The sequence below is a fragment of the Phacochoerus africanus genome, chromosome X, assembly GCF_016906955.1.
Source record: "Phacochoerus africanus isolate WHEZ1 chromosome X, ROS_Pafr_v1, whole genome shotgun sequence".
Classification (NCBI taxonomy): Eukaryota; Metazoa; Chordata; class Mammalia; order Artiodactyla; family Suidae; genus Phacochoerus; species Phacochoerus africanus.
In genome coordinates this window covers 30,975,611-30,998,469 of record NC_062560.1, presented here as the reverse complement: position 1 = coordinate 30,998,469, position 22,859 = coordinate 30,975,611, and the positions used below count along the sequence as shown (strand labels likewise).

At 34.4% G+C, this 22,859-nt stretch overlaps 1 protein-coding gene and 1 pseudogene across 6 annotated transcripts in view; one reads left to right on the top strand and one right to left on the bottom strand.

Moving 5' to 3' along the window:
* The window catches only part of DMD (dystrophin), a 2,144,556-nt gene that overhangs the window by 487,631 nt on the left and 1,634,066 nt on the right, over positions 1 to 22,859 (top strand). For 5 of the 6 annotated variants that reach the window (XM_047764837.1, XM_047764840.1, XM_047764836.1 and 2 more), the window contains exons 8-9: positions 15,424 to 15,605; positions 16,798 to 16,929. In XM_047764837.1, coding sequence (XP_047620793.1) covers positions 15,424 to 15,605; positions 16,798 to 16,929 — 314 coding nt within the window. The remainder of the gene's footprint in view (positions 1 to 15,423; positions 15,606 to 16,797; positions 16,930 to 22,859) is intronic. The other variant, XM_047764839.1, reaches the window with a different exon arrangement.
* LOC125118824 (small ubiquitin-related modifier 2-like) lies at positions 10,878 to 11,259 on the bottom strand (annotated as a pseudogene).

The window sequence follows — 22,859 nt, the reverse complement described above, 5'->3', positions numbered from 1 at the left end:
ATGTGAGTATGTAAAATAAAAAATATTTAACTGTAGAAGAATATATTAATAATACTAAGGTGACATAAAACATAGGAGTTATAAATTAACATTGATAGATTCAACAACACAAAAAGTAAAATATTTTCAACAGTGCAAGACACCATTAAAAAGTAACAAAACACATGACAGACAGGGGAATAATACTGAGAATGAAGAATTAATGACTTCACTATGATAAAACGGCAATAATTTGAACAAATATTTTTCAATGGTATTTAAATAGTGGCTAAATATTAACTAGACATCTCCTTGAGAAAATTGCAAATAACCAATGAAAACAACCAGGCAAAAATAAGTTCAACATTGCTAATAATTAAAGAAAAGCAACTACAATATCCTGTGATGATAAGGGTTCCTGGAAAGAGGCCTCATGTTTCCTTTGGTAGAAGAACTATTTGGAAAATTATATATAGGAAATTTGGAATTTTCAAAATATGGAATTGTACTTATCTTTGATCCTGATATTTTACATTTAGGAACTAGATACATAGGAATACTCATGCATATGTAGGACACATATATAAGGATGGTCACTGTTTATAGTAGTTCCAGGATTATCTCATACTGGAGATATTGAATGCTAGGCTGGTATAGCTCTATGATTAGACTATAGGTTCCATAAAATCAGAGTCCAGATTTATGTTTTTTTAACTTTTGCTGTCTATTAAATCTATAATCCTTCAATAGTCCTTGACTTATGACAGGTGCCCAGTAAACATTTTTAGAATAAATAAATGTATGGATAAATCTATGTGTTACTAAAATGATTTTTAAGGCCCAAATTGTATGTACATATATATATATATATATGTATACATAGATATTTTAAGCTGCATTTTGCTGAAAACTTGCTTTTTGATAGGTGTTTTTCTAAGTACTTATATCTAAATTCTTTCAAAAGGATTAGCTCCATTTTATAGAAGAAGGCATGAAGACATGAAGAAATTTAGTCAGTTATCCAAAATTATATATAGACAATGAGTTTTAGAACAATAATTTATTTATTAAATTTATTTTATGTAGAAAAGTAAATGTATAGATAGTGTATATGTAATTTGGTCTCCTTAGATAGATAGGCAGATGAATAGATGCATGGGTGTCTAAATGGACAGATGGATAGATGAATTGATGAATATACAGCTATCCTAGCTTCTGCTGAGAACTCTTATATCTAGATAAGGAGGCTGCAGTATTATATAGATGTAGGATACTTTCATTGTTCCCTTAAATACTTCTGTACTATTTTAATTTTCTACTACAACAAGCATATATTGCTTTTATAATAAAAGTAATTTAAAGTAATAGATTAAATCCAAACTAATAAAAGAAAAAATCAAGGAGAACTAAAAAACTATTGGAGCCAAAAATACCAATCTGACCTGTTTCTTCTGAAGGAGAGATTTCTTTTCAAGGGACGGGCTCTTACCTCATGAGGAGAGTAGAAATGGGGCCTACTTGGTCAGTCTGAGATCAGAGGCTGAATAGGGTCTGGTGTTGTGGCTGTGAAACAGGCTTTGCAGGATATAGTAACCAAGTGAGTTACCAAACTATGAGGCTTGCAGTCATCAGGAGGAGCCAGGCCCATATTAATGTATTAGTAGAATTCAACTTGAAGGAGAGATATTTGAGAGAAGCTAGAATTTCAGAATCAAGAACCAGAACCTGTGTCAAGAAACTAAGCTATCTAGTATTTAGCATATCCATTTTAACTCTTGTCCAGACATTGGAAAAGACAGAAGAAATTTAAAAATTGTGAATGGGTAAAATGAACATCAAACAATTAAAATAGAAATGAGAAGCATTAAAACCTTCCCTTCTCTCTATCCATTCTTTGATACTACTAGTTTCTAGTCAAAAGGGATTGCTTTTCAAATAAGACATTTGTATTTATATATCTATATCTCACACATTCATGCACTTACACACAGCAGTTATGTAACTGAATCCCTTTCTCATTCTTATATATCAACTTAAAGAGCTGCTTTTATAATTGTAATTATTCACTAGGACCTTATGCACCACTAGGTCATACTTTTAATGAGATGACAAGGTTTTCCTTTGCTTGACTCTTCCAGCCCAACATGTATTCTGACCCTTAGTACAACATTTCTGAGACATCTGCTTAACCCAGGTCCTAAGGAGTTATCTTTTTATACCTTTGGTCAGTGAGTACTTGAACAAATCTTTTTGTAGCTATCAGTGAATAATTTTTGAATGTCTATTCTATGCAAAACACTGTGCTATTTTGCAGAATCTCTGTCAAAGCTTAGAAACAATGAATAAAACATTAGTTTTCCTCTGCCTTGAGTATTAGCTTGAGTATTTTCAATCTGAATTAAAAATGTGCTAACTTTATGATCATCACTCATAGGTTTCTTGATTAACCTGCTAATGCTCTCTAATTTAGAAATGAATGCTTCTTTTCCTATTACTTAAGAAATATGATCCTTTTCCTAGCATGAAGTGTTATGCAAATCAAGTCTCATTTTTTGAGAATGTGATCAATAATTAAAAAAAAAAATCCCTGGTACAATAGGAAGTTGAAGGCCAGTCTGTTTACGTTTATCCAGTATTGCAGAATGGGAGAACTTGGATGTGGACCCAGGAGTCTTTTTTTTTTTTCTGATTTAATCAGCCTATCATTTACTAGTTATATGACTTTGTACAATATTCATAACTTAGAGTGTAGAAGGGTAAATGTAAAATCCCTTGTATATAATTGATGCTCGATGAAAGGTAATTAAATTTCAAACCGAATCTCTTTGACATAATTTCGGAGAGCAATAAATACTGCTTGCTCCTTTATTGTTGTTCTTGTCATAGTGCTTTCTCCCCTTTTAGTCAGTTTTCAGTTTTCAACATGTCTTATTCTGTGTTCAATTCACTTCACCAAAGTAAAATTTTATTCCTAGCAGCCATAATTATCTATTAACTCCTTCATTTTCTAATTTAACAAATATGGACCACCTACTATTTGTCAATAAGTGGTAAAACAATTTGGAGAAATTTCCTGTCCTTGTAGGGCTTATATTATTGTAGGGAGACAAATAATAGCAAAAGAATGAATAACAAATCACATAAAGAAAATGAGTCAATGTGAAATAAAGGGAAAGGGAGTGGGCTTCTTAAAACTGAGTGGTTAAGAAATGCATCTCTGAGGAGGTGCTAGTTGAGTTAAAAACCTAATGGATGAGAATGAATAAAAAATGCAAAAAGTCAGACATTATTGTGTTCTTTTTTATGGATGAGTAAAAAAGAAAATCATGGACTTAGAATAGACTTCTGGTTGCCAAGGAGGAGGAGGAGGGAGTGGGATGGATTGGGAGCTTGGAGTTAATAGATGCAGACTATTGCCTTTGGAATGGATTAGCAATGTGATCCTGCTGAGTAGCACTGAGAACTTCATCTAGTCACTTATGATGGAGCATGATAATGTGAGAAAAAATAATGTATACATGTATGTGAACAGTTACCATGCTGTACAGTAGAAAAAAAATGTATTGGGGAAATTAAAAAAAGGCAAAAAGATAGGGAAAATATTTTAAGTAATGAGAACAGCAAGTAGTATAAAAGGGCCTTTGTTACTTCAGGTATGAAAACAAGGCCAATGTGTCTGAAAGGTAGTGGACAAGAAAGAGAGAGGCCATTAGATTGCTATTAGCTAAGTGTGCAGGATTAGAGCATGTGGAACCTTGTCGGATAGGAAAGCAGTTTGGATTTATTCTAAACGAATGAGAAAGTTTGAAGGGTTTTAAGTGTAAGAATGTTGCACTTTAATTTGTGTTTTAAAAAAGATAATTCCAGCCGTTGCAAAGAGAACGAACTGGAAGGCGTGAGAAGAGTTAGGATGTGAATATAATAGACCCCGAAGGCAAGGATCATGGCTTGGGTGAAATAGTAATGGAGAACATGAAGATGAGTGCATGCAGGTATTCTGTATTCCTTTTAGAGGCAGAAAAGACAGGGCTTGATAATGGATCAAATGAGGGACTACAGAAAAAAGAAAAATCAAGGGCACTTCCTAAGTTTACAGTCTGACACAACGCATGAATATTGTGGCCAAATTCCGAGGTGGTGATTTGATGGTTTTGAAGGGAACTGGGAGCCTTATTTTGTACGTAAAAAAATTGAGATACCTCATGAGGGAAGAGAGGTCTCAGCTAAGGGTAGGTATTTTGGAATTATTACCATGTAGACAATATTTAAGAGAGAGGGAAGGGGGGAGAAAGAGAAGAAAGAGAGAGAGGGAGTGGAGGGAATGGGAGAGAAAGGTCTGAGAAAGAATGTTGCACCAGAAAGAAGGTCTGAGAAAGTGTGGCTAAATGCCTAGAAAACCTGAAAAATGTAGTGTTTGAGAATCCAGGGAAAACAAAGCAGTTTAAGAATGAAAGAGTGCTACTTAAGGAGGTACAGAATAAGGAGATAGAGAAACACCCATTATGATTGGCACCATTGTAGCCATTTGGGGAATAGAGAGGCAGAAGCCATTTCTCTGATTACCTTGTTATTACCTAGAGATGCCTTCTCAGCCCATCCTCTTCAAAATATTGACCACGCCCATTCCCTCCCTATCAATTTCATTGTACTCTGTAGAACTTGCTATCTGAGTTGCTAAAGATTTGATTTTATTTATTGTCTGTGTCTCAACTAAAGTCTAGGCTTATTGAGGGCATTCATTGCTATGCTCATTTTTGTATTCATTTATCCCCAGCTTCTGGTACAGGGCTTGGCATATGTAAGATGCTAAGTAAATATAAGTTGAATGAAACAGGGAGCGATAGAGGGAAAGTCCTTACAAAGAACATAGCTGAAACATTTGAAATGTTTTATGTGAAGGGAAACAGAAGTAAAAGAGGAGCCAGATCCTACAGGCTTGTGAGAGCTGATTGTTAATTTTAGGAATTATGCCAGCAGATTGTTAAAATATTGGCAACTTTAAGTCAGCTGTGGTAGGAGGATTTACCCCATGGATATGGGTGATCACTGCATATGAGGAATTTTGTTGTTATTGTCTTTGTTTTTATGTTTGTTTGTTTTGAGAACTGGTTGACCAGCATACCAAAGTTTGTTGTTTTTGTAATCTGCTTTGTCTTTCAAGTGGGATTTAGGAAAGCATGTCTGTAGGCTAAGGAAAAACTGAGAATTCAATAGAAATCAAGTGATAAGTACAAGTAGAGAGATTTGCCTTAACTGAAATAGGAACACTCTGAAATGAGAATTTAAGAGGAGGAGAGAACAAGTGGATGAGCATAGGTGCCAGTATCTGTGATTTGTAGTGGAAAGACAAGGGGGATTTTTTTTTCAGAGAGCTGCAATCCAAATACCGTATACAAGATCACAAAAAATAGCCTAGCTCTCTCAGCAGCTACCATGATCCTTTACCCACCTTATACCTCCACTTATGCAGTATTTGTCAGCACATACACACACAAACACATGCACACACTTCTATTCAATATTCAAAATTATATACTCTGTTCTTATTGAGTATATGTATAATTTCTATGAAAAACCAGCCACTTGAGTTATGTTTTATGAATCTTTTAACACCATTGATTATATTATTATTATTATTTTTAATGGCCACACCTGCAGCATATGGAAGTTCCCTGGCCAGGAATTGAATCTGACCTACACTGTAGTTGCAGCAATGCTAGGTACTTTAACCTGCTGCGCTGGGCTGGGGATTGAACCTGCACCTCCACAGAGACCCGAGTCACCGCAGTCCGTAGGATTGTTAACCCATTGCACCATAGTGGGAACTCCCCACACCACTGATTATATTCTTCTGTATAAAAGGTTCCCTCTTATTGTCTTGGTATTTACTTGTTATATGCTTTCTAATGCTTTTTCTCTTTTTCACTTGTACCTTTCTCCATTTATTGTTTCACATATGATTATCTTCACTTTTGCGAAGTTCTGATTTACATTTTTCACATGAACATGTATTTATCATCCATGCATATTATTGTATGTGTAACTGGGAACCCCTAATTATTACATAGATAGAATTTAGAAACCCTAAACTCATATGCAAATAGAATTTTACTATTACTGTCAAAAGCAGAATGTGTCTGTATGATTTGAAACTGTATGGAAGTTTTTCCCTTGTTTATTTTGTGTTTCCTCAGCATACTTCTAGTGCTTAGAAACTACACAAATGCATACTGTTTGACCACTGAGTCCAGTTTTCAGTTAGAAAACTACAAAACTATGAATTAGTTCAAGAAAACCTCTTTGACCATCACTTATCTTGCCATTTGTTTATGAAGCTTGTCTGTGATGGCATTTTGCTAAGCACTGTACCCCTTCTTCTGATGCTGCATATGGTACCTGGTGCTTCCATGGTACTATCGATCCTATTCACTATCATGCCTTCATCACTCCTCCATAAGAAATGTTTCATGTTGGAGAGATTCACCTCTGTTGTTTTTCTTCAGCTTGTCCCATAATCCATCAGTTTCTACCCTATGAGTTAGGAGATGGAGCCATCTAATTGTAAAAGTGATTCATTCCCAAGTAAATTGATGTCATATGCTACACATGGTAAGCACCCCACAAATATTTGGTAAGTGGGTAAATTCAGGCAAACGCTCAAATTAAAATTATGTTTCAATTGAAATAAGCCATGACAAATAATGGATAAAGTCTACTGAGTATTTACTCTGAACATTCATTTTCTCTCTCAAGGGTCATCACTAGCTATCTGTGGGATAATATGACTCATTTTGCAGATAAAATCTAGGATATATGGGAAGTTAGTTAACTTTACCACAATCTCTTATCTATAAAGGACAGAACCATGATTTGGTCAATGTATTATTAATTCAACAGGCTAAGCTCTTTGATATAAAATGGATACATTTTAAAAATGCTTGTTACAGTAAAGATTGATTTTATATACAGTTTATGCCTTAAGCTAGTTAGTACTGAGGGCCTTACCTCGAAACTACCCATACACCTCAGGCATATTTTCATATCCCAAATCATACCAGAAAACACTGTAACCAGTGAAATTTGTGTCAGATGAAATGAGCATCTTCATTCTGACTTCATTATTTATTAACTAGCTCTAGTTAATAAATCATTTCTAGCTCTATAGAGAATGAGGGGGTAGAAATAGAATATGTTGTGTTAGTAAAGATATTACATGTGGTTACTTAGAAAATTTACTGTACTTTTTCTAGCAGTAGGAAAAAAATAAGTCAATTTGGTTAGATCAAAATCAAAGCACAAAAGCAGCAGGCGACAATTAAGGAAGCAGAGTTAAATGTCACTGAGCCAAAATACTTCCTTCTCAAATGGAAACTCCAATGGTTCTTTCCATAATAGGCATGTAGAGAGAACTGTAAGAAAGTACAAATATTTCTCCATCAATAGACTCCCACACTGACTGATTAACTTCCATTTGTTAGGTCAAGCTAGCTTCTATTCTCCTGGTTTTAGGAGACATGTATTGAAAAGTAGTTCTAAGGTTTTAAATGGCCAGGGCTATTTTTTTTAAAATGAATATATTTGAATGGGGGTACAAACTCAGTGAGTAGCTGGAAAAGAGAGTTTGGAAAATTTGTTGCATTTTGGAATTGAAATTTTAAAGATAGAACACTTTGATTTGCTGTACGTAGAAGATATGTGATATTTAGTTTAAAAACATTCAATATATAGGTGGTTTATTAGAAACTTGTAAAGTCAGGATTGGTTGAGAATTTCCATTTAATTCACATTTACCCACCAGTTTATGTGCATTTGTTTTCAGGCATTATCCAAATATATGGTCTTAACACTATGGAGTTCCCATTCCTATTAAGCTGCCTCGGCCAAAGCCCTGTTTATAGAAGGCAGTTATTTTTGTCTGTTTGTTTGTTTTGCTTTTTATACAAAGGAGCAACAAGAACTAGATGTTAGGGATAACTTGGAAGGTGGAAAATTGAGCACTTTGAAATTACCTGTTTTTAATTTTGTTTCCCCATTAAAATCAAAGTTCTGTGAAAATAGGTCTCTGAGCTTATTTATTTACCACTGTATCTTCAAAGACTAGAATGTATATATAGTCAAAAACTGGGCTGGTAAAAAGTATTAACTCAATAAGTATTTATTAAATATATTTTTCATTGTTTCATATTGTCAATCCAATACTTTTCAGAATCAATAACATCACTTCCACTTACCATTATTTAGGGATTGAATACATGATATATATTTGTATAGGTATATTTAGTATTGTTGCTGGCCAGAAAGCTGAACTAGTTTTCAGTGTATCTGAAATGTCTTGTAAACACCTGACTTTTTGTTTTTCTTTCTCCCTATTAGACTCTAGGTAAAATAATTACATATTATTAGTTATTTAATATTTTCTTTTGTTATTATAGTTGGTTTATAGTGTTCTGTCAATTTTCTACTGTACATATTTTCAGCACTGTTTTATACTTATACCAAGATTATAGTGATAGTTTTCTGCTAGCTATGCTATAAGCATCTTAAAAGAAGTAACTTGATGTTTAAAAGATTAAATTGTTAAGTGTTTTTCATGTATAAATAAACGCTTTTGCTTTTTATCATGAATTTTATTATGAAACTGAATTATCTTCATCAATTCAAATAATTTTCATTGCTGTATTTTATAGCCCTTTAATGAGAAGGATTGTTATTAGATACTAAAGGCAACTTGGATCATTGAGTGAAATGCTAAATTTATGGAATGGCTTAATTAAGGGTACTTAATTTAGTGAGGGCAGAACATGTAGAACATTGAAGAATTTAACTGGAGGGGACTTGTTCAAGTTATTTTCTTACCTGAAAGCTGTGTATCTATTGTGTATGGTGGCTTGTAAATGGAAAATGCATGTATATAGAATGTACTGTTGGATGAAAAATATTAAAATTGAAAATAACAATCTAGGGAGTTACCATTGTGGCTTAGCAGGTTAAGAACCCGCCTAGTATCCATGAGGATGTGGGTTTGATCTCTGGCCTTGCTCAGTGAATTGAGGATCCAGCATTGCCACAAACTAGCATAGGCTGCAGATGCAACTCAGATCATGTGTTGCTCTGGCTAGTGTAGGCCAGCAGCTGCAGCTCCAATTCGCCCAGGAACTTCTATATGCCACAGGTGCAGCCATAAAAAAGAAAAAAAAAAAAAAAACAGAAAATAACAATCTAATACTTTAATGATTTAGTCCATTGCTATGATATCACCTACAACTTACAAATTCAAGTGCTTAGAGATCAGATGACATGATAACATTACCTCTTTATCTACAGACCTCAAGTGTAAACCCACTTTGTTTCAGCAGTAAGTTCTTTCAAATTTCATATCTGTGGAGTTCCCATCATGGCACAGTGGAAATTAATCCGACTAGGAACCATGAGGTTGCGGGTTCGATCCCTGGCCTCGCTCAATGGGTTAAGGATCTGATGTTGCCGTGAGCTGTGGTGTAGGTCACAGACACGGCTCAGATCTGGCTTACTGTGACTGTGGCATAGGCTGGCAGCTACAACTCTGATTAGGCCCGTAGCCTGGGAACCTCCATATGCCCCAGGTGTGGCCCTAAAAAAGAGAAAAGAAAAAAAAATTCACATGTGTACATTTGGTTGTTTTAGCAAACACAGGTTTTTAAAATTATATTTACAAATATATTTTCACATTTTCATATTTAGAGCTATCTGGCCATGTCTAGTTTATGAGCACAAGCTTCTTCTTTCCAATTAACTCATTCCCCTTCTCTTACAGTGACTTTCTTTATTGTTTTGCTCCTAATACAGATTCTATGGGAAATGATCCAGATTTATTCTGACCATATTTTCTGAATGGTATCCTTTTTAATTTTTTAATAAAATTCTTAAAAGGCTGACCAGACTTTGTGAGTGCATATTTATACATCTCTTACCTCTGAAATCCTACTTCTTTTGATTACACATGATAAGTATTATAATCCAGTATTTCAGTTCCTGCCTGTCTCTTGGTGGAAAACTGACCTGAGGGTTAGACAGTGGAGGCTCTTATTTAGATTTCCCAGAGGTATTGCAAGTTGCCTGGCAGCTGGTTAATCAGACTTTCTGGAGGTTGATTGCCCAAGATAAGAACAGTTTTGTTGAAAACACCAGTTTCCTAATGAACTCATTCGAATTGAGACTTTTAGGGTGAGGGCATACTAAAAGAAAACATTGTGCAACTTTGTTTTTACTGTCTTTATAGATACTTTCATTATAAAATTAGTGAATGCTGAAAGATACAGGTAGGATGAAGGAAAAAAAGTAAATTATCTTCAATTCCACCAGCACACCCATTTCACTAATGTATTAAAAAATAGTTAATTTAAACAACAAGACACTTGAAGGGAAAACTATCTAGAATTCATTTGTTTTAGAGTAATTTATCCCTACCTAAAGACAGATTGCCCTACATGTAATGGCTATGTACAAAAAAAGTTACAGAATTGTCCTTGGTTTTACAATGATAAATGAAAAACATTGAAATTTTCCAATCAAACAAGATATGCAAGGATTTTTATGTTGTTCTTTTTTTTTGTTAAACAGCGAGAACAAAATAAGTTACTGGAATATAAAGATAAGACATGAATGAACCTTCCATTGATAGAGAAAGGGAGTATTTTCACAGTATTTTTCCCCATCCCATCTCCATTTGATGTCAATCAAAACGTACCATTGGCCATTTAGTTTTAAGAAAATCCAGTATGCTTGTGCATATACACCAGTTACTTTGTGTTACAATAAAGGAATAGGAAAGGGGAAAATGAAAGAACAGAGAAAACTATACTGTAGTAATCAGGATGTGGTGGAACAAAATTGTGGTTTTCTAATTAAGACTATCTTCATGATCTGGAGGAACAGAATTCTGGAGTAAAGTAGCAGGTTCCCTTTTTAGCAGACACCTCCTGTCTGCTGCTGGAACACATCAATTGTATCTTCATCCTCCATTTCCAACTGTGCAGATGTGTCTGTTTCATTGATTGGCTGCCTGTGAAATCGGAATCTGATCTGCATCATTGACAAACCCTGTCATTCACAATAGGCTTTCATTAGTTTACTAAGTGTTGTATGCCTCTTAATCTTAAACTGTACCACCCGCCCTGCCACCTTCAAATTAATATAATCGTTGTTCTCAGTCTTAAATCCTTCCTTGGGCTTTTCGTTCGCCTTGCTGAGCGCCGGAGTTTCCTCAGCTGCAGCTTCACAAGAGATACCAGGTCCACCCATTTCCCTAATGTCTTAAAGAATGTCCCCCTAGTCTTTTCCATAAAGTTATCATGATGTTCTTCATAAATTATACAATCTTCTCTTTTGATGCTACCTTAAAATTTATTTTCACATATTATCAAATATTCTTCAAAAGCAATATTTTGAATGGCTCCGTAATATTCACATACAATCATATATTTGATCGTTTTTAAGTTTAATTCTCTCTTAAGCAATTTGGAATGGACCAAATGTTTTTCATTTTTGTATGATAAATATTTCCTTTTTGAATTGTAAGCAGGACTTAAATTTCACATCAAGTTTACACAAATATTCATTTATGTTTCTGATTGTTTCCTTGTGGTGGATTCCTAGAAGGAAAATAGAACCACATGGATCACAGGGTAATCATTTAGATAATGACTTTGAGATACTCAGTTTTCAAATGCACTAAGATAGCATTCTCTGAAAAAATGAGGGTAAGGTCCTGGGAAGTATGAGGCACTGATTGGGTTTTAATTTTGACTTGAACTAGCATTTGAACTTTGTATTAAACACTGTGGGCTTCAATTTCTTTGGAATAGAAATAGAATCAGCATTGTTCATAAAATAAACTTTGTAGCAGTCTTATGAGTTTGCAACATTTCCATTCTGAAGTGGCTCCAAAAATGGGATTAGAAATTATTAATTTAGGAGTTCCTCAGAGGGTTATGAACCCGGCATAGTGTCCATGAGGATGTTGGTTCAATCCCTGGCTTTACTGGGTAGGTTAAGAATCTGGCTTTGCCATAAGCTTCAGTGTAGGTTACAGATGCAGCTCGGATCCACTGTTGCTTTGGTTTTGGAGTAAGCTGGCAGCTGCATCTTTGATTAGACCCCTAGCCTAGGAACTTCCATATACCATGGGTCCAGACATAAAAAGAAAAAAAAAGAAATTATTAATTTAAACTTTTGTGGCGTTGGACCCATTATGTAGTAAGGTTTTAGTGAAAAGATTACTTTCATGTGTATTTAAGTTCTCATTGTGAGAGTTCACTCACTTCTTTCAGTTCATACATTTTAATGTCTTATAATAATAATAAAAAAGATATCGCATCCTATCATTGTCACCTTCCTCGAATTCTTATGTTTTGATGGGGGGGCCTGGCAGTCAAGATATCTGTGAACATTCAGAGTAGGAGTGGGTTTATGTCGTCTTTAATTGGTTTGCATTCAGAGTTTTGTTCACGGGAGTGAGTCCACTTCTGATTGGCAGACTTTCAGAAGGAAGGGATTGATTCTCAATTTATTAATATTTGTACCCTCAGGGCTTAGGACAGGATTTTGTATATACGCATTTTCACAGACTGTGGAGTAAATGACTGGAAAAAAATGAAGTTATTTTGGACCTGTTTCAGAATTTCTATCATGAATTCTCTTGTTTTCATTACATAGCCTATTGTATTAGTTTCATTATATAACCTCCTATCTGGATTGGGTCCTGGTCTTCTCCTTCCCTCTCGTTTGCTTCTACCTCATTCCATTCTCTGCTCTTAACAGTTGTACTTTACAAAAATTTTAATGATTTCACAATCATGTTCAAAAGCAGTCACTCTCCAACCTATTGAACTGAGGCCAAATTTTCTACTTTGCTGTTGATCATTCCTCAGTGTTCAACATGCAATCTACCCATTTTGTCTTGTTAATCACTATTCTCAACTCTGTGGCTAGGACACCCAGAGACACTCTTCTAGGACATATCTAATCTACCTCTGTACTTTTGTTTATGCTTTTATACTTCCTGGAATACCTTTTTCCAATTTTTGCATTTCTAGCTACTGAAATAGTATACAAATTTATTTCCATTTTCTATTCATATGAATTTTCTGATCTCCCAATAAAGTATATGTTTTAGAATATCTGAATTCCTTTCTTTTAAAAAAGAAACATTGGATTCTACCTACTGAATCCAATATTGTACCTACAGGTACAACTGAATCCTGTACAGCTTCAGAGGTAGGGTGATAAAGATTTGAGCAAAAACATCGGTAGTTTGCTCAGATAGTGTACATTTATTGTAGTGATTGATATTTATGAGTATTCACATTCATCCAAAATATGTTTTATGTAGATAAAATGTACTACAACTTTTGACATTTGTTTGGGGCAAAAAAATTAATGCTTGATCTATTTTTACCTTTATTTCTTTTTATCATTGCATATATTTGAGATCAAACATATACATGCACATGTCTAATATAGCAGTAAATATGCATGGAACTTTTTATTACATAGAAAACATTTTTACATTCAATACCTTTCTCACAGATGGTTTTACTTAATACATTGAAAAATAAACAGAATTCTAAATTGTGCTCATTACAGATAAAACTGACTAGTTCTAGTGAGAAGGAAGAGAACATTCCATAGTTTCAAAAATATGTGGTAAAGAAGTATAGTAACTACCATACAATTAACACTTGAAAAAATAATTATCAGACGAAAGGGAGATTTTAGGCTTCAGAATTTCAAAGCTAAGTTAGATTTTTTTAAAAGAAAGTAAAGTGTAACTACTTATACGCAAAGTATTCTTTAGTTCTTTCCTAAAAGATATTTGCAGAAATAACCTTCACCATCTGTTGGCTAATAATTAAATTATAGTTTATAGTAGGGAGCAGAGAGTATACTTACATAACTTTGTACTTCTGAGCCTTATGCATTTCGGTGTCCAATAAGTATCTTCTAAAAACATAATGAGGAAGTAGATAAACTAAGAGTCTGCTTCTGTGTCATTTTTTTTTTTTTTTTGAACCTTGTTATTCAAAGTATGGTCCTCAGGCCTGCAGCTTCTACATCACCTGGGAGCTTGTTGGAAATGCAGAGCCTCAGGCTCCACCTCTGACCTACTGAATCCAATTCTGATTTTAAAAAGATCCCCAGGTGATTCATATGCACATTAAAAATTAAGGAGGGCTGTATTATACTATGGATAGAAGCAGACCAAGGAACATTAGCTAACTTTTCCCTCTTCTGGAACTCTTTTAAAAAATACTTTAAAAACAATTGTTCTGATTAATCATGTTCCGGCTACTTGTGAAGGGATGGATTAAATGACCTGTTCGACCTCCTTTTATGCTTGTGGATTTGAAATTTGACTCTTGACTTTTTTACTCACAATCAGAACACCTGACCAGAATATACATGTTTAACTTAAAACAGATCTTTTATTGCTAGCTAAGCTAGGAAAAATGCCTGGCACATTCCTGCAAAGTTGTCCTGGCCTCCTGCCAGGACTTATGTTTTAACATTTCTAGGATTAATGATATACTTCACATAAAGGCTTATTTTTACATTTTGCTTCCCTGGAATGAACACAGTGGGGAAATTGTAATGGTATGTAGTAAAAAGCTTTTGAAGGAGCTGCCACTTATTATATGTGTTATTATGAATTATTATTGACTTTAAATGCTGGATTTCTTTCATTCCCTAGATATGGCAAAGGACATAATGTCAGATCAACTTTAGGTGAAGGACTTTTAAATTTATCTCTAAAGTCTGAGAAGGAAAGCGACAACTGACTTTAACAGATGCACTAATGTAAACAAATATTTTAATGTACTTAAGGACTATTACAAATCATTATACATGTGGTATATAGTTGTTTTATTTTATTTTGATTGTAGAAATACGTGGTTTGTTTCAACACAGAGACATTATTTTGTTCTTACATGCTTAATCACCAGGAAAAATTTGATGAGGAGGTACAAGCTTTCTTTACTGGAAGCCAAGGCATTGAACTCTTTAGTGTGATTGTTTAATTACCAGTGCACCATTTTAATTGACATGCTATTATAACTTTCCATGGAAAGGAAGGTGTAATCTTTTATTTTTGTTTCTCATCTAATGAAAATCACTGTCTTAGATGGGTTAGTTTGGCAATTTGACTTTGGAAAAAGGACTGTGGAATGAAGTTTTTATGTGAACAAGGAAAAGAAATTAACTTTAGTGCTCATCTCATTGGTCTGCCAAATTGGAAGGACGTTTTAGGCCTGATTATCATGTTCTAATTAGTCTCTGGAGGACATTCATGGACAATCGAGTGCTCATTAATCTGTCTTCTTCCTGTAACATTGATTTGTCCATTCCTCTTTTAGAAACTCAAATATAGAAACCAACAATTGATGTGTGGTGTTAATGTGCTTACAGATGTTGCCACCACTTATCCGGATAAGAAGTCCATCTTAATGTACGTCACATCACTCTTCCAAGTTCTGCCTCAACAAGTGAGCATTGAAGCCATCCAGGAAGTGGAAATGTTGCCACGGCCATCTAAAGTTACTAGAGAAGAACATTTTCAATTACATCATCAAATGCACTATTCTCAACAGGTAAAAGGTCGAAAGGATAACTAATGTCAATGATAATTTCTATTATATATGCATTTAGTTATCATACACACATATCTATATTGTCTATGGATATGTACATGTATATCATACCTATATGACATAGTATATATGTTCATATATTACACACACATACATGTTCAAAATATATGTATATACCTTAATGTGTTTGTATGTGCGTGTGCATTGTGTGTGTGTATTTGCAGATAGAGATAGAACGAGAGAGAGAGAACACTCTGTAAACCTAAATTTTATCTGATATCATAGGCTATAATGTTGTTTTTCAAAGCACATTAGAATACTTTCCGATTGATATGCACCATAATATAGGAATATGGGGCACAGAATATTTTGCATTTCCATTGTGTAAGATGAAATAAAATAAGACTCTTATGCGTACTAAACTTTACATCAACCAGAGCAAGGAACAAGAGCAAGAGCTAAGACAAGCACTCTGTTTAATAATATTATCCTATTTTTAGTGGTAACTTGCTGATGTATTAACAGATTTTGGTTATTCAAGGTATTATTTTTGATAAAAGTAGTTTAAATGAAAAATAAATGGAGAATATATATGATAAGGATTTTTATTATATTATTGTATAGAATCCAGTGTAAGAATCTATTACAGGGCTTGTTCTTCCCAACGGATATTTAGGGTGTTTTCTTTTACTTTCTTTGACACAAATAAGGGATGAAAAAGCCCATAGCAAATTTTCTGCTGAAGGCGTGGAAAGCTCTTAGGCCTAATTTTCTCACTCTACTTGAGCTAATTCTATATTTAGCTTATGAAAGCTTCTGTCGTTTCTAGAGTATTGACATTCTGGTTTTGTTTACTTCGGGTTCAGAGAAAATTGCTTTTGGATGCTTGTTTTGCCCCGATTGAAGAGCACCATCCTGCATCAGTGCTGGGAGTGTGTCAGTATGGAATCCTTATGGTTAAATCCTCTCCTCCTCTCTTCCCTGAGTACCTGCTCACCAACTTCACAGGAACACCACATTTCCTGGAGTGTCCCAACTTCTAATACCACTTCTATGCATTTAGGATTAAATTTTCTACCTCAATGTTTCTATGTAATAGTCATTTTTCTAGCGTGTGGGAAAGCAGTCTTTCCAGGGTTACTGATGTTGTCTCCTCCTCCTCTCTATCCCCCTCCCCTGAACCCTTCTGCAGATCACAGTCAGTCTAGCGCAGGGCTATGAACGAACTCCTTCCTCTCCTAAGCCTCGGTTCAAGAGCTATGCCTACACCCAGGCTGCTTATGTCACCACCTCTGACCCCACACGGAGCCCATTTCCTTCACAGGTCTGTCAACATTTACTCTCTGTTCTACAAACCAAAGAGCTTCTTCATCCAAAATAATCTAACATGGTTTTTTTTTTAATTTGGATTTTGCAGTGCTCTTTTCCCCTCCTCCATCAAGAGCTGTTTCATTGTTCCCAGTCATATTTGATACTTCACATGGTGCTGTTTTGTTATTGAAACCTTTCTAGGTTGAACATATGTCAATTCTTCATGAATGGGGGATTCTTATAATAGTGATTTGTACTTTCATTGTATAAGAAATGTAAGATTATCTTTTATAAAGGCTACCAATGGTTATACCGAAACACAAAGGTCATTAAAGAGAGCTCATTTAAAACAATGGGAAAATGGATGTAATTTGCTAGTCACATTATTTGGGGAGATTTTTCTAAGTATCTGATACTTAAAGAAAATACATATTCTTTATAGATGCCTTTATTATATTTTCACTCTGTAAATATGTACTTATATTCCATTTGAGAAAAATATAACTGCAAGCTTCTTCTTATGATATATTTTATTTTTGCCAATGGAAACTTGTATATAGCAGACTCTGTAGTATTTATAAAAGAAAGTCACACTCAAACCAGGTCAGATTCTATGCACCATTTAATACTTTCCAAATAAGGAATCTTCTCAGTGGAGTTTGCCATCATTATTGCAATGTTGTAGAAAATCTAAAAATACAAGAAATTATAGCCTTGTATATGTTAGAGCATGGAAATGAAATGTGCTAGAATTGCTGAATTTGCTAAAATTTACTTTAAAAGAAAATTTCATTGATTTTGCTTAGTGGAGCAATTTTAAAAGTTCTTGAGGAAGTGACTTTTGTCAAAACTACACTCTGAATGGGAATTTAGAAATTATTGTTTTGATTCTATTAGAGAAAATATACATTTTTGGAGACTCATTGATTTTTTTTCAAATAGTGGTTGTATTTAATTAGGGATTTATTTGGTGTGGTTAATTGATCTGTGGGGCTGAAGAATTTTAACACAGAAAGATTCCCCCAGGGAAACATATTTTAGGGCATACTATGCCCTTTATCCTTGGCTAGTTTTTCTTGCAAAGCTGAACAGAGGAGACTGGGTGAGAATGTTTGTGTAACTCAGTATCTCCAGTTAAATCCCTATCTACATTTTCACAAAGCCAAGCTGAACAAGAAACAAATCTTCAACAGGCAACTTAATCATTTTCCTCATTATGGGTAAATAAAAATAATTCTGCCACACATTACTGAATGTTTACTATATGCCATGTTTATACATTATATGATCTAATAATAATCTCATAACAACTCTTACAGGTGGGAGGTACTCTTTTATCCCCATTTTAAGTATATCCACCCTTTTCTTTTTCCTCCTTCTCCCTCTCATGCTTTTGACTCTCTGTGACTGTTTAGGCTTTTTTAAAAATCACCATCCTCCCACTGGAAATCCCAAGACTTAAAGAATAGGTGTTGTACATCTTACAATAAAGGAATGTAAGCCAAGACAAAAAGAGGTATTTTTCCTTCTCATTATCACTTTATTGAGCTGCCTTTTCAGGGTTTTCTCCACTGCCTATTCTGGCAGCGCATTTTTACCTCATTACCGTCTTATTAAGACATTGCTCAGGTATGACTCCTTAATGAGGCATTTATAAATGGACTTAATTTTGCTAGACTGTATTTATTCACTCAACATTTGGCTAAGTATTGCAAATTATGTAATATATCGTAAAATTTCAACAATTCACTTATCTGTTTTATTTAACATAAACCATTGAAATAAACCCATTGCTATCCTTTAGAAAAGAAGAAACATGAATCACAATTGATGGGGAAAGATGTTCTGCCTGTTTCTAAAGGAAGCACATTGGAAGGTGTTACACATAGTTAAGTTTGATAAGTTTGTGTCTTAACTATTTACTCAGAAAATTTTTTAAAGTAATTTCTCAGAAGGGCTGCCCCCTACAGGTCATATCTGATCCGCTTCAAATGACAGGCCATAATGGATTCCATTAGAAAGGTTTAGTTCAGGTGTTTACTTGGTGGTCTGTAAGAAAGGTGAAGTTTTCCATAACAGAAGAGAGAGCCATGAGGGTGACTGTGCCCTATGGAAAACATAACATGCTTGAATTATCTCCCAAGTTCTCAATATCTTAGAAATGTCAGTTATCCCCATCTGTCCCAACTTGGAAAATCTGATTTATGGTCAGTATAGGTTGTGGATGTGTTGAAGTGTAGCAATCTGACCTACTTCAGGATCTCTGCCTATAAGTCATTTTTTTCATAATTTGCCAAAAAGAAATACTATCTGGTGTGAACCCTAAGTTTTCCTTCATTGTATCACTTAACTGCCATCTATTCTTAGATGGAGGTCATCCTTTTTATTGTTATATTGAGTTTCTATTTTTATGACTTTGATCATGCCTCACATTCTACTCTAATCTTATATCAAAAATCTCCAATGTCTTTTTCACTTTCTATTTCTCTCTTTCTCCTGGAGCCTCACCCTGGCCAAAACTGTAGGTATACACCTCCTCTCTCCAAACATGCTACTCCATTTTATCTTGTTAATGCACTGTTATGTGACTCTTTCTTTCCCTGATCATTTTTTTTCCAGTCCATACTTTATATATTCATTTTTTTATTCAACAAATAATTTTATTTGGTCACCAGATCCAGTGTCTTTTTATCACTTCACAGGCTTTCTACTATCACTGAAACACTTTTCTTACAGCATCTAGACTTACCAAGTTCTCCACCTCTCACTATTCTGTTTGTTTTTCATCATCTAGCTCTTTCTTCTCTTCCAACTCCCTTAGCATAAAAATCTTATGTGAGATCCTTTGACCCTCTATTTTGTCCATGCTCACACGCTCTCCCTCTCTTGTTTTTTCTCTCCAATATGATTTAATCTTTTGACTTGAAGCTGTATGCACATGATCACTGTATCTTTTTTTCACCACTTCCAATCTCTCTTGAGTAACAGCCTCATTTCCAATTCATTTCCAGTTCTTTGATGTGTATCTAAACCTGATGTCCACTGATTTTTCAAACTTACTTTGTCCTGAAGTGAAATTTGTTTCATTGCTCACAAACCTGTTTGTTGTCCTTTTGTTATGTAGATGAGGATGCTATTCAGCAGTTTTTGAAACTTAAATATGTGACATATTCTTTTGTCTCCGTAGTGTTGAGATATTCAATAATGAGACATGTATTGTCAATTCTTTCTTCATAGTGTTTCTCCATTAAGTTATGTCCCCTCAGCATTCATATATGTCCTCTGATTCAGGCCCTCAATATGTGTCTTTTAGATTATAGAAATAGCTTTGCAATCAGTGTCACTCTTTATAGCTTTGTCCCCTCTAAATCAGATTAGATTTTCTTATTAACAGCTTTAATAATTCAGAAAACTTTCTTCACTTCCTTTTGACTTTATAACAACTCCATTTCCCACATTTCATCAAGAAGCTCCATGATATGTTAACAATTTATATTTTCATGCTTGTTTGACACTAATCTCTTTTATGTTTTCTTTATTCTAACCAAATTAAATTACTTTCTCTCCTGCCTAAGTGCCAAGTAATTTCTTATCTTAGCTTTTATGGTTCTCTCAGCCTAGAATGACTTATGTCTCCTTTTCAAATTGGTCAATACAATCCAAATTTCAAGTCCTATCCAATCAGTGGCAGAGCCTGGATTCAAGTTCAGATTTATCTAACTCCAAGCCCATGTTAATTACACTAAGTACCACTAACTTTTCTCTACTATGATTCTCACACATGGAGTAGTATTCATTTATGTTGTCATTTTACATTTATTTATTTAATCACCTATTATGTGTCAGGTATTATTATAGGATGAAATGATACATCAATAAACAAATATACAAAATAATTCCTGCCTTAATGGAGGGCATATGTTTGTGGGAGAGTCATAACATGAACATGTAAAATAAGTAAAATAATGTTTCAAATAATATGAAAGTGATATACATTAAGTAAAGTAAAATTTAGTAATAAGTACAATAGAAAAGTGCTAAAAAGAAAATAAAATGAAAGAAGAAGGTAAAATATGCAGTACTTGGTGGAATAAATTTAAAATTTCAGTTTGGGTAGTCAGAGAAGGATTCACTAAGAAAGTGCATATTATAAATAAAGAGTGGAAAGAGCTATGGGTATCTGGGGGAAGACACAACCATTAGAAAGAAGCACAGAGAGTGCAAAATCCCTGAGTTATGGGAATACTTGGACATTTCAAGGAAAGGTATGGGTGAGGGGCACAGTGCTAGGAGATGATGTCTGAGTTGTAATAATGGATCAGGGCCTTATAAGTAATGGTGAAGACTTAGGTTTTTATTACCAATCAGGTAGGGAGTTATTGGAGAAGTGACATAAACACACATTATTTCAGCATAGCTGCTGTGAAGAGAATAAGCTCCAGGGATAAGGATGGAAGCAAGGAGACTAGCTAGAATGCTAGTGCAGTAATCCAGGCAGATATGACAGGGGCTTGGATTTGGATTATTTTTCTTTTTTTCCCTCATTTTTTTAAAACTGTAGACAAATACTCATAACATACAAGTCACCATTTTAACCATCTATAAGTGTACAGTTCAGGGAGTATTAAATATATTCATAATTGTGAAACCATCACCACCATTCATCTCCAGAATTCTTTTTATCTTGAAAAGTAGTAATCTCTATATCTGTGAAAAAATAACTCCACATGACTCTCTCCCTACAACATGGTCAATCACCATTCTACTCTCTGTTTCTATGAGTTTGGCTTTTTTTTTTTTTTTACTAAAAAAGATTCAATATATAAAATGAGATCATGAAATATTTTTCTTTCTGTGTCTGGCTTATTTCACCTAGCATGATGTCATCCATGTTCATTTATGTTGTCTCAAATGTCGGAATTCCCTTCCTTTTTTTCTTTTTTTGCTTTTTTAGGGCCGCACTCAGAGCATGTGGAGGTCCCCAGGCTAGGGGTAGAATCAGAGCTGGAGCTGCCAGCCTATGCCACATCCACAACAATGCCAGATCTGAGCCACGTCTATGACCTACACCACAGCTCATGGCAATGCTGAATCCTTAACCCACTGAGCAAGGCCAGGGATAGAACCTGTGTCCTCATGGATGCTAGTCAGATTTGTTTTCTGCTCAGCCACAAATGGAACTCTCCCTTCTTTTTTTAAGGCTGACTAATATTCCACTGTATGTATAGATCTATACATAGATACACATATACCATATTTTCTCCATTCATCCATTGACCAATATTTAGGTCTGTTTTCATATTTTGGCTATTGTGAATAATGCTGCAATTAACATGGGAGTGCAGATATGTCTTTGAGATACTGTCTTTCATTCTCTTTGGATATATACTTAGAATTGCTGGATCTTATGGTTGTTCTTTTTTTAATTTTTGAGGAATATCCTTATTGTTTTTGTAATAATTCTACCAATAAGTATGATGCATAAAAATTGAATTCTGAATATTTTTTGGATAACCTACAGGGTTTGCTAATTCAATGTGGTACACATGTTAGCTATATTTTTTAAGAATATATAATTGTGTTATAAGAATACCAAAATGATAGATAAAACTTCTAAGAGACATTAAACATAAATTGTACATAAACTAATAGCTTATGAAACATAAGTAAAACCCATGTATTAAATATAGCTAATGAGCAAATAGCTTGTGAGACATAGGCAGAGGTCAAAATGTGGTAACTATCAATAGTAACCTAACCTATTACATACATTAAAAATAGACATAATAAATAGTAGAATACACAAGAGTGCTGCTTATGGATGGAAAGAGATGAAGAGACTAATATATGATGATATCACCTCTGGGCTGAGAGCTACATCATCCCTAAATTGACCACCTACTAACGATACTCACTATGGTCTTATAGCCTCCTAAGTGCCTT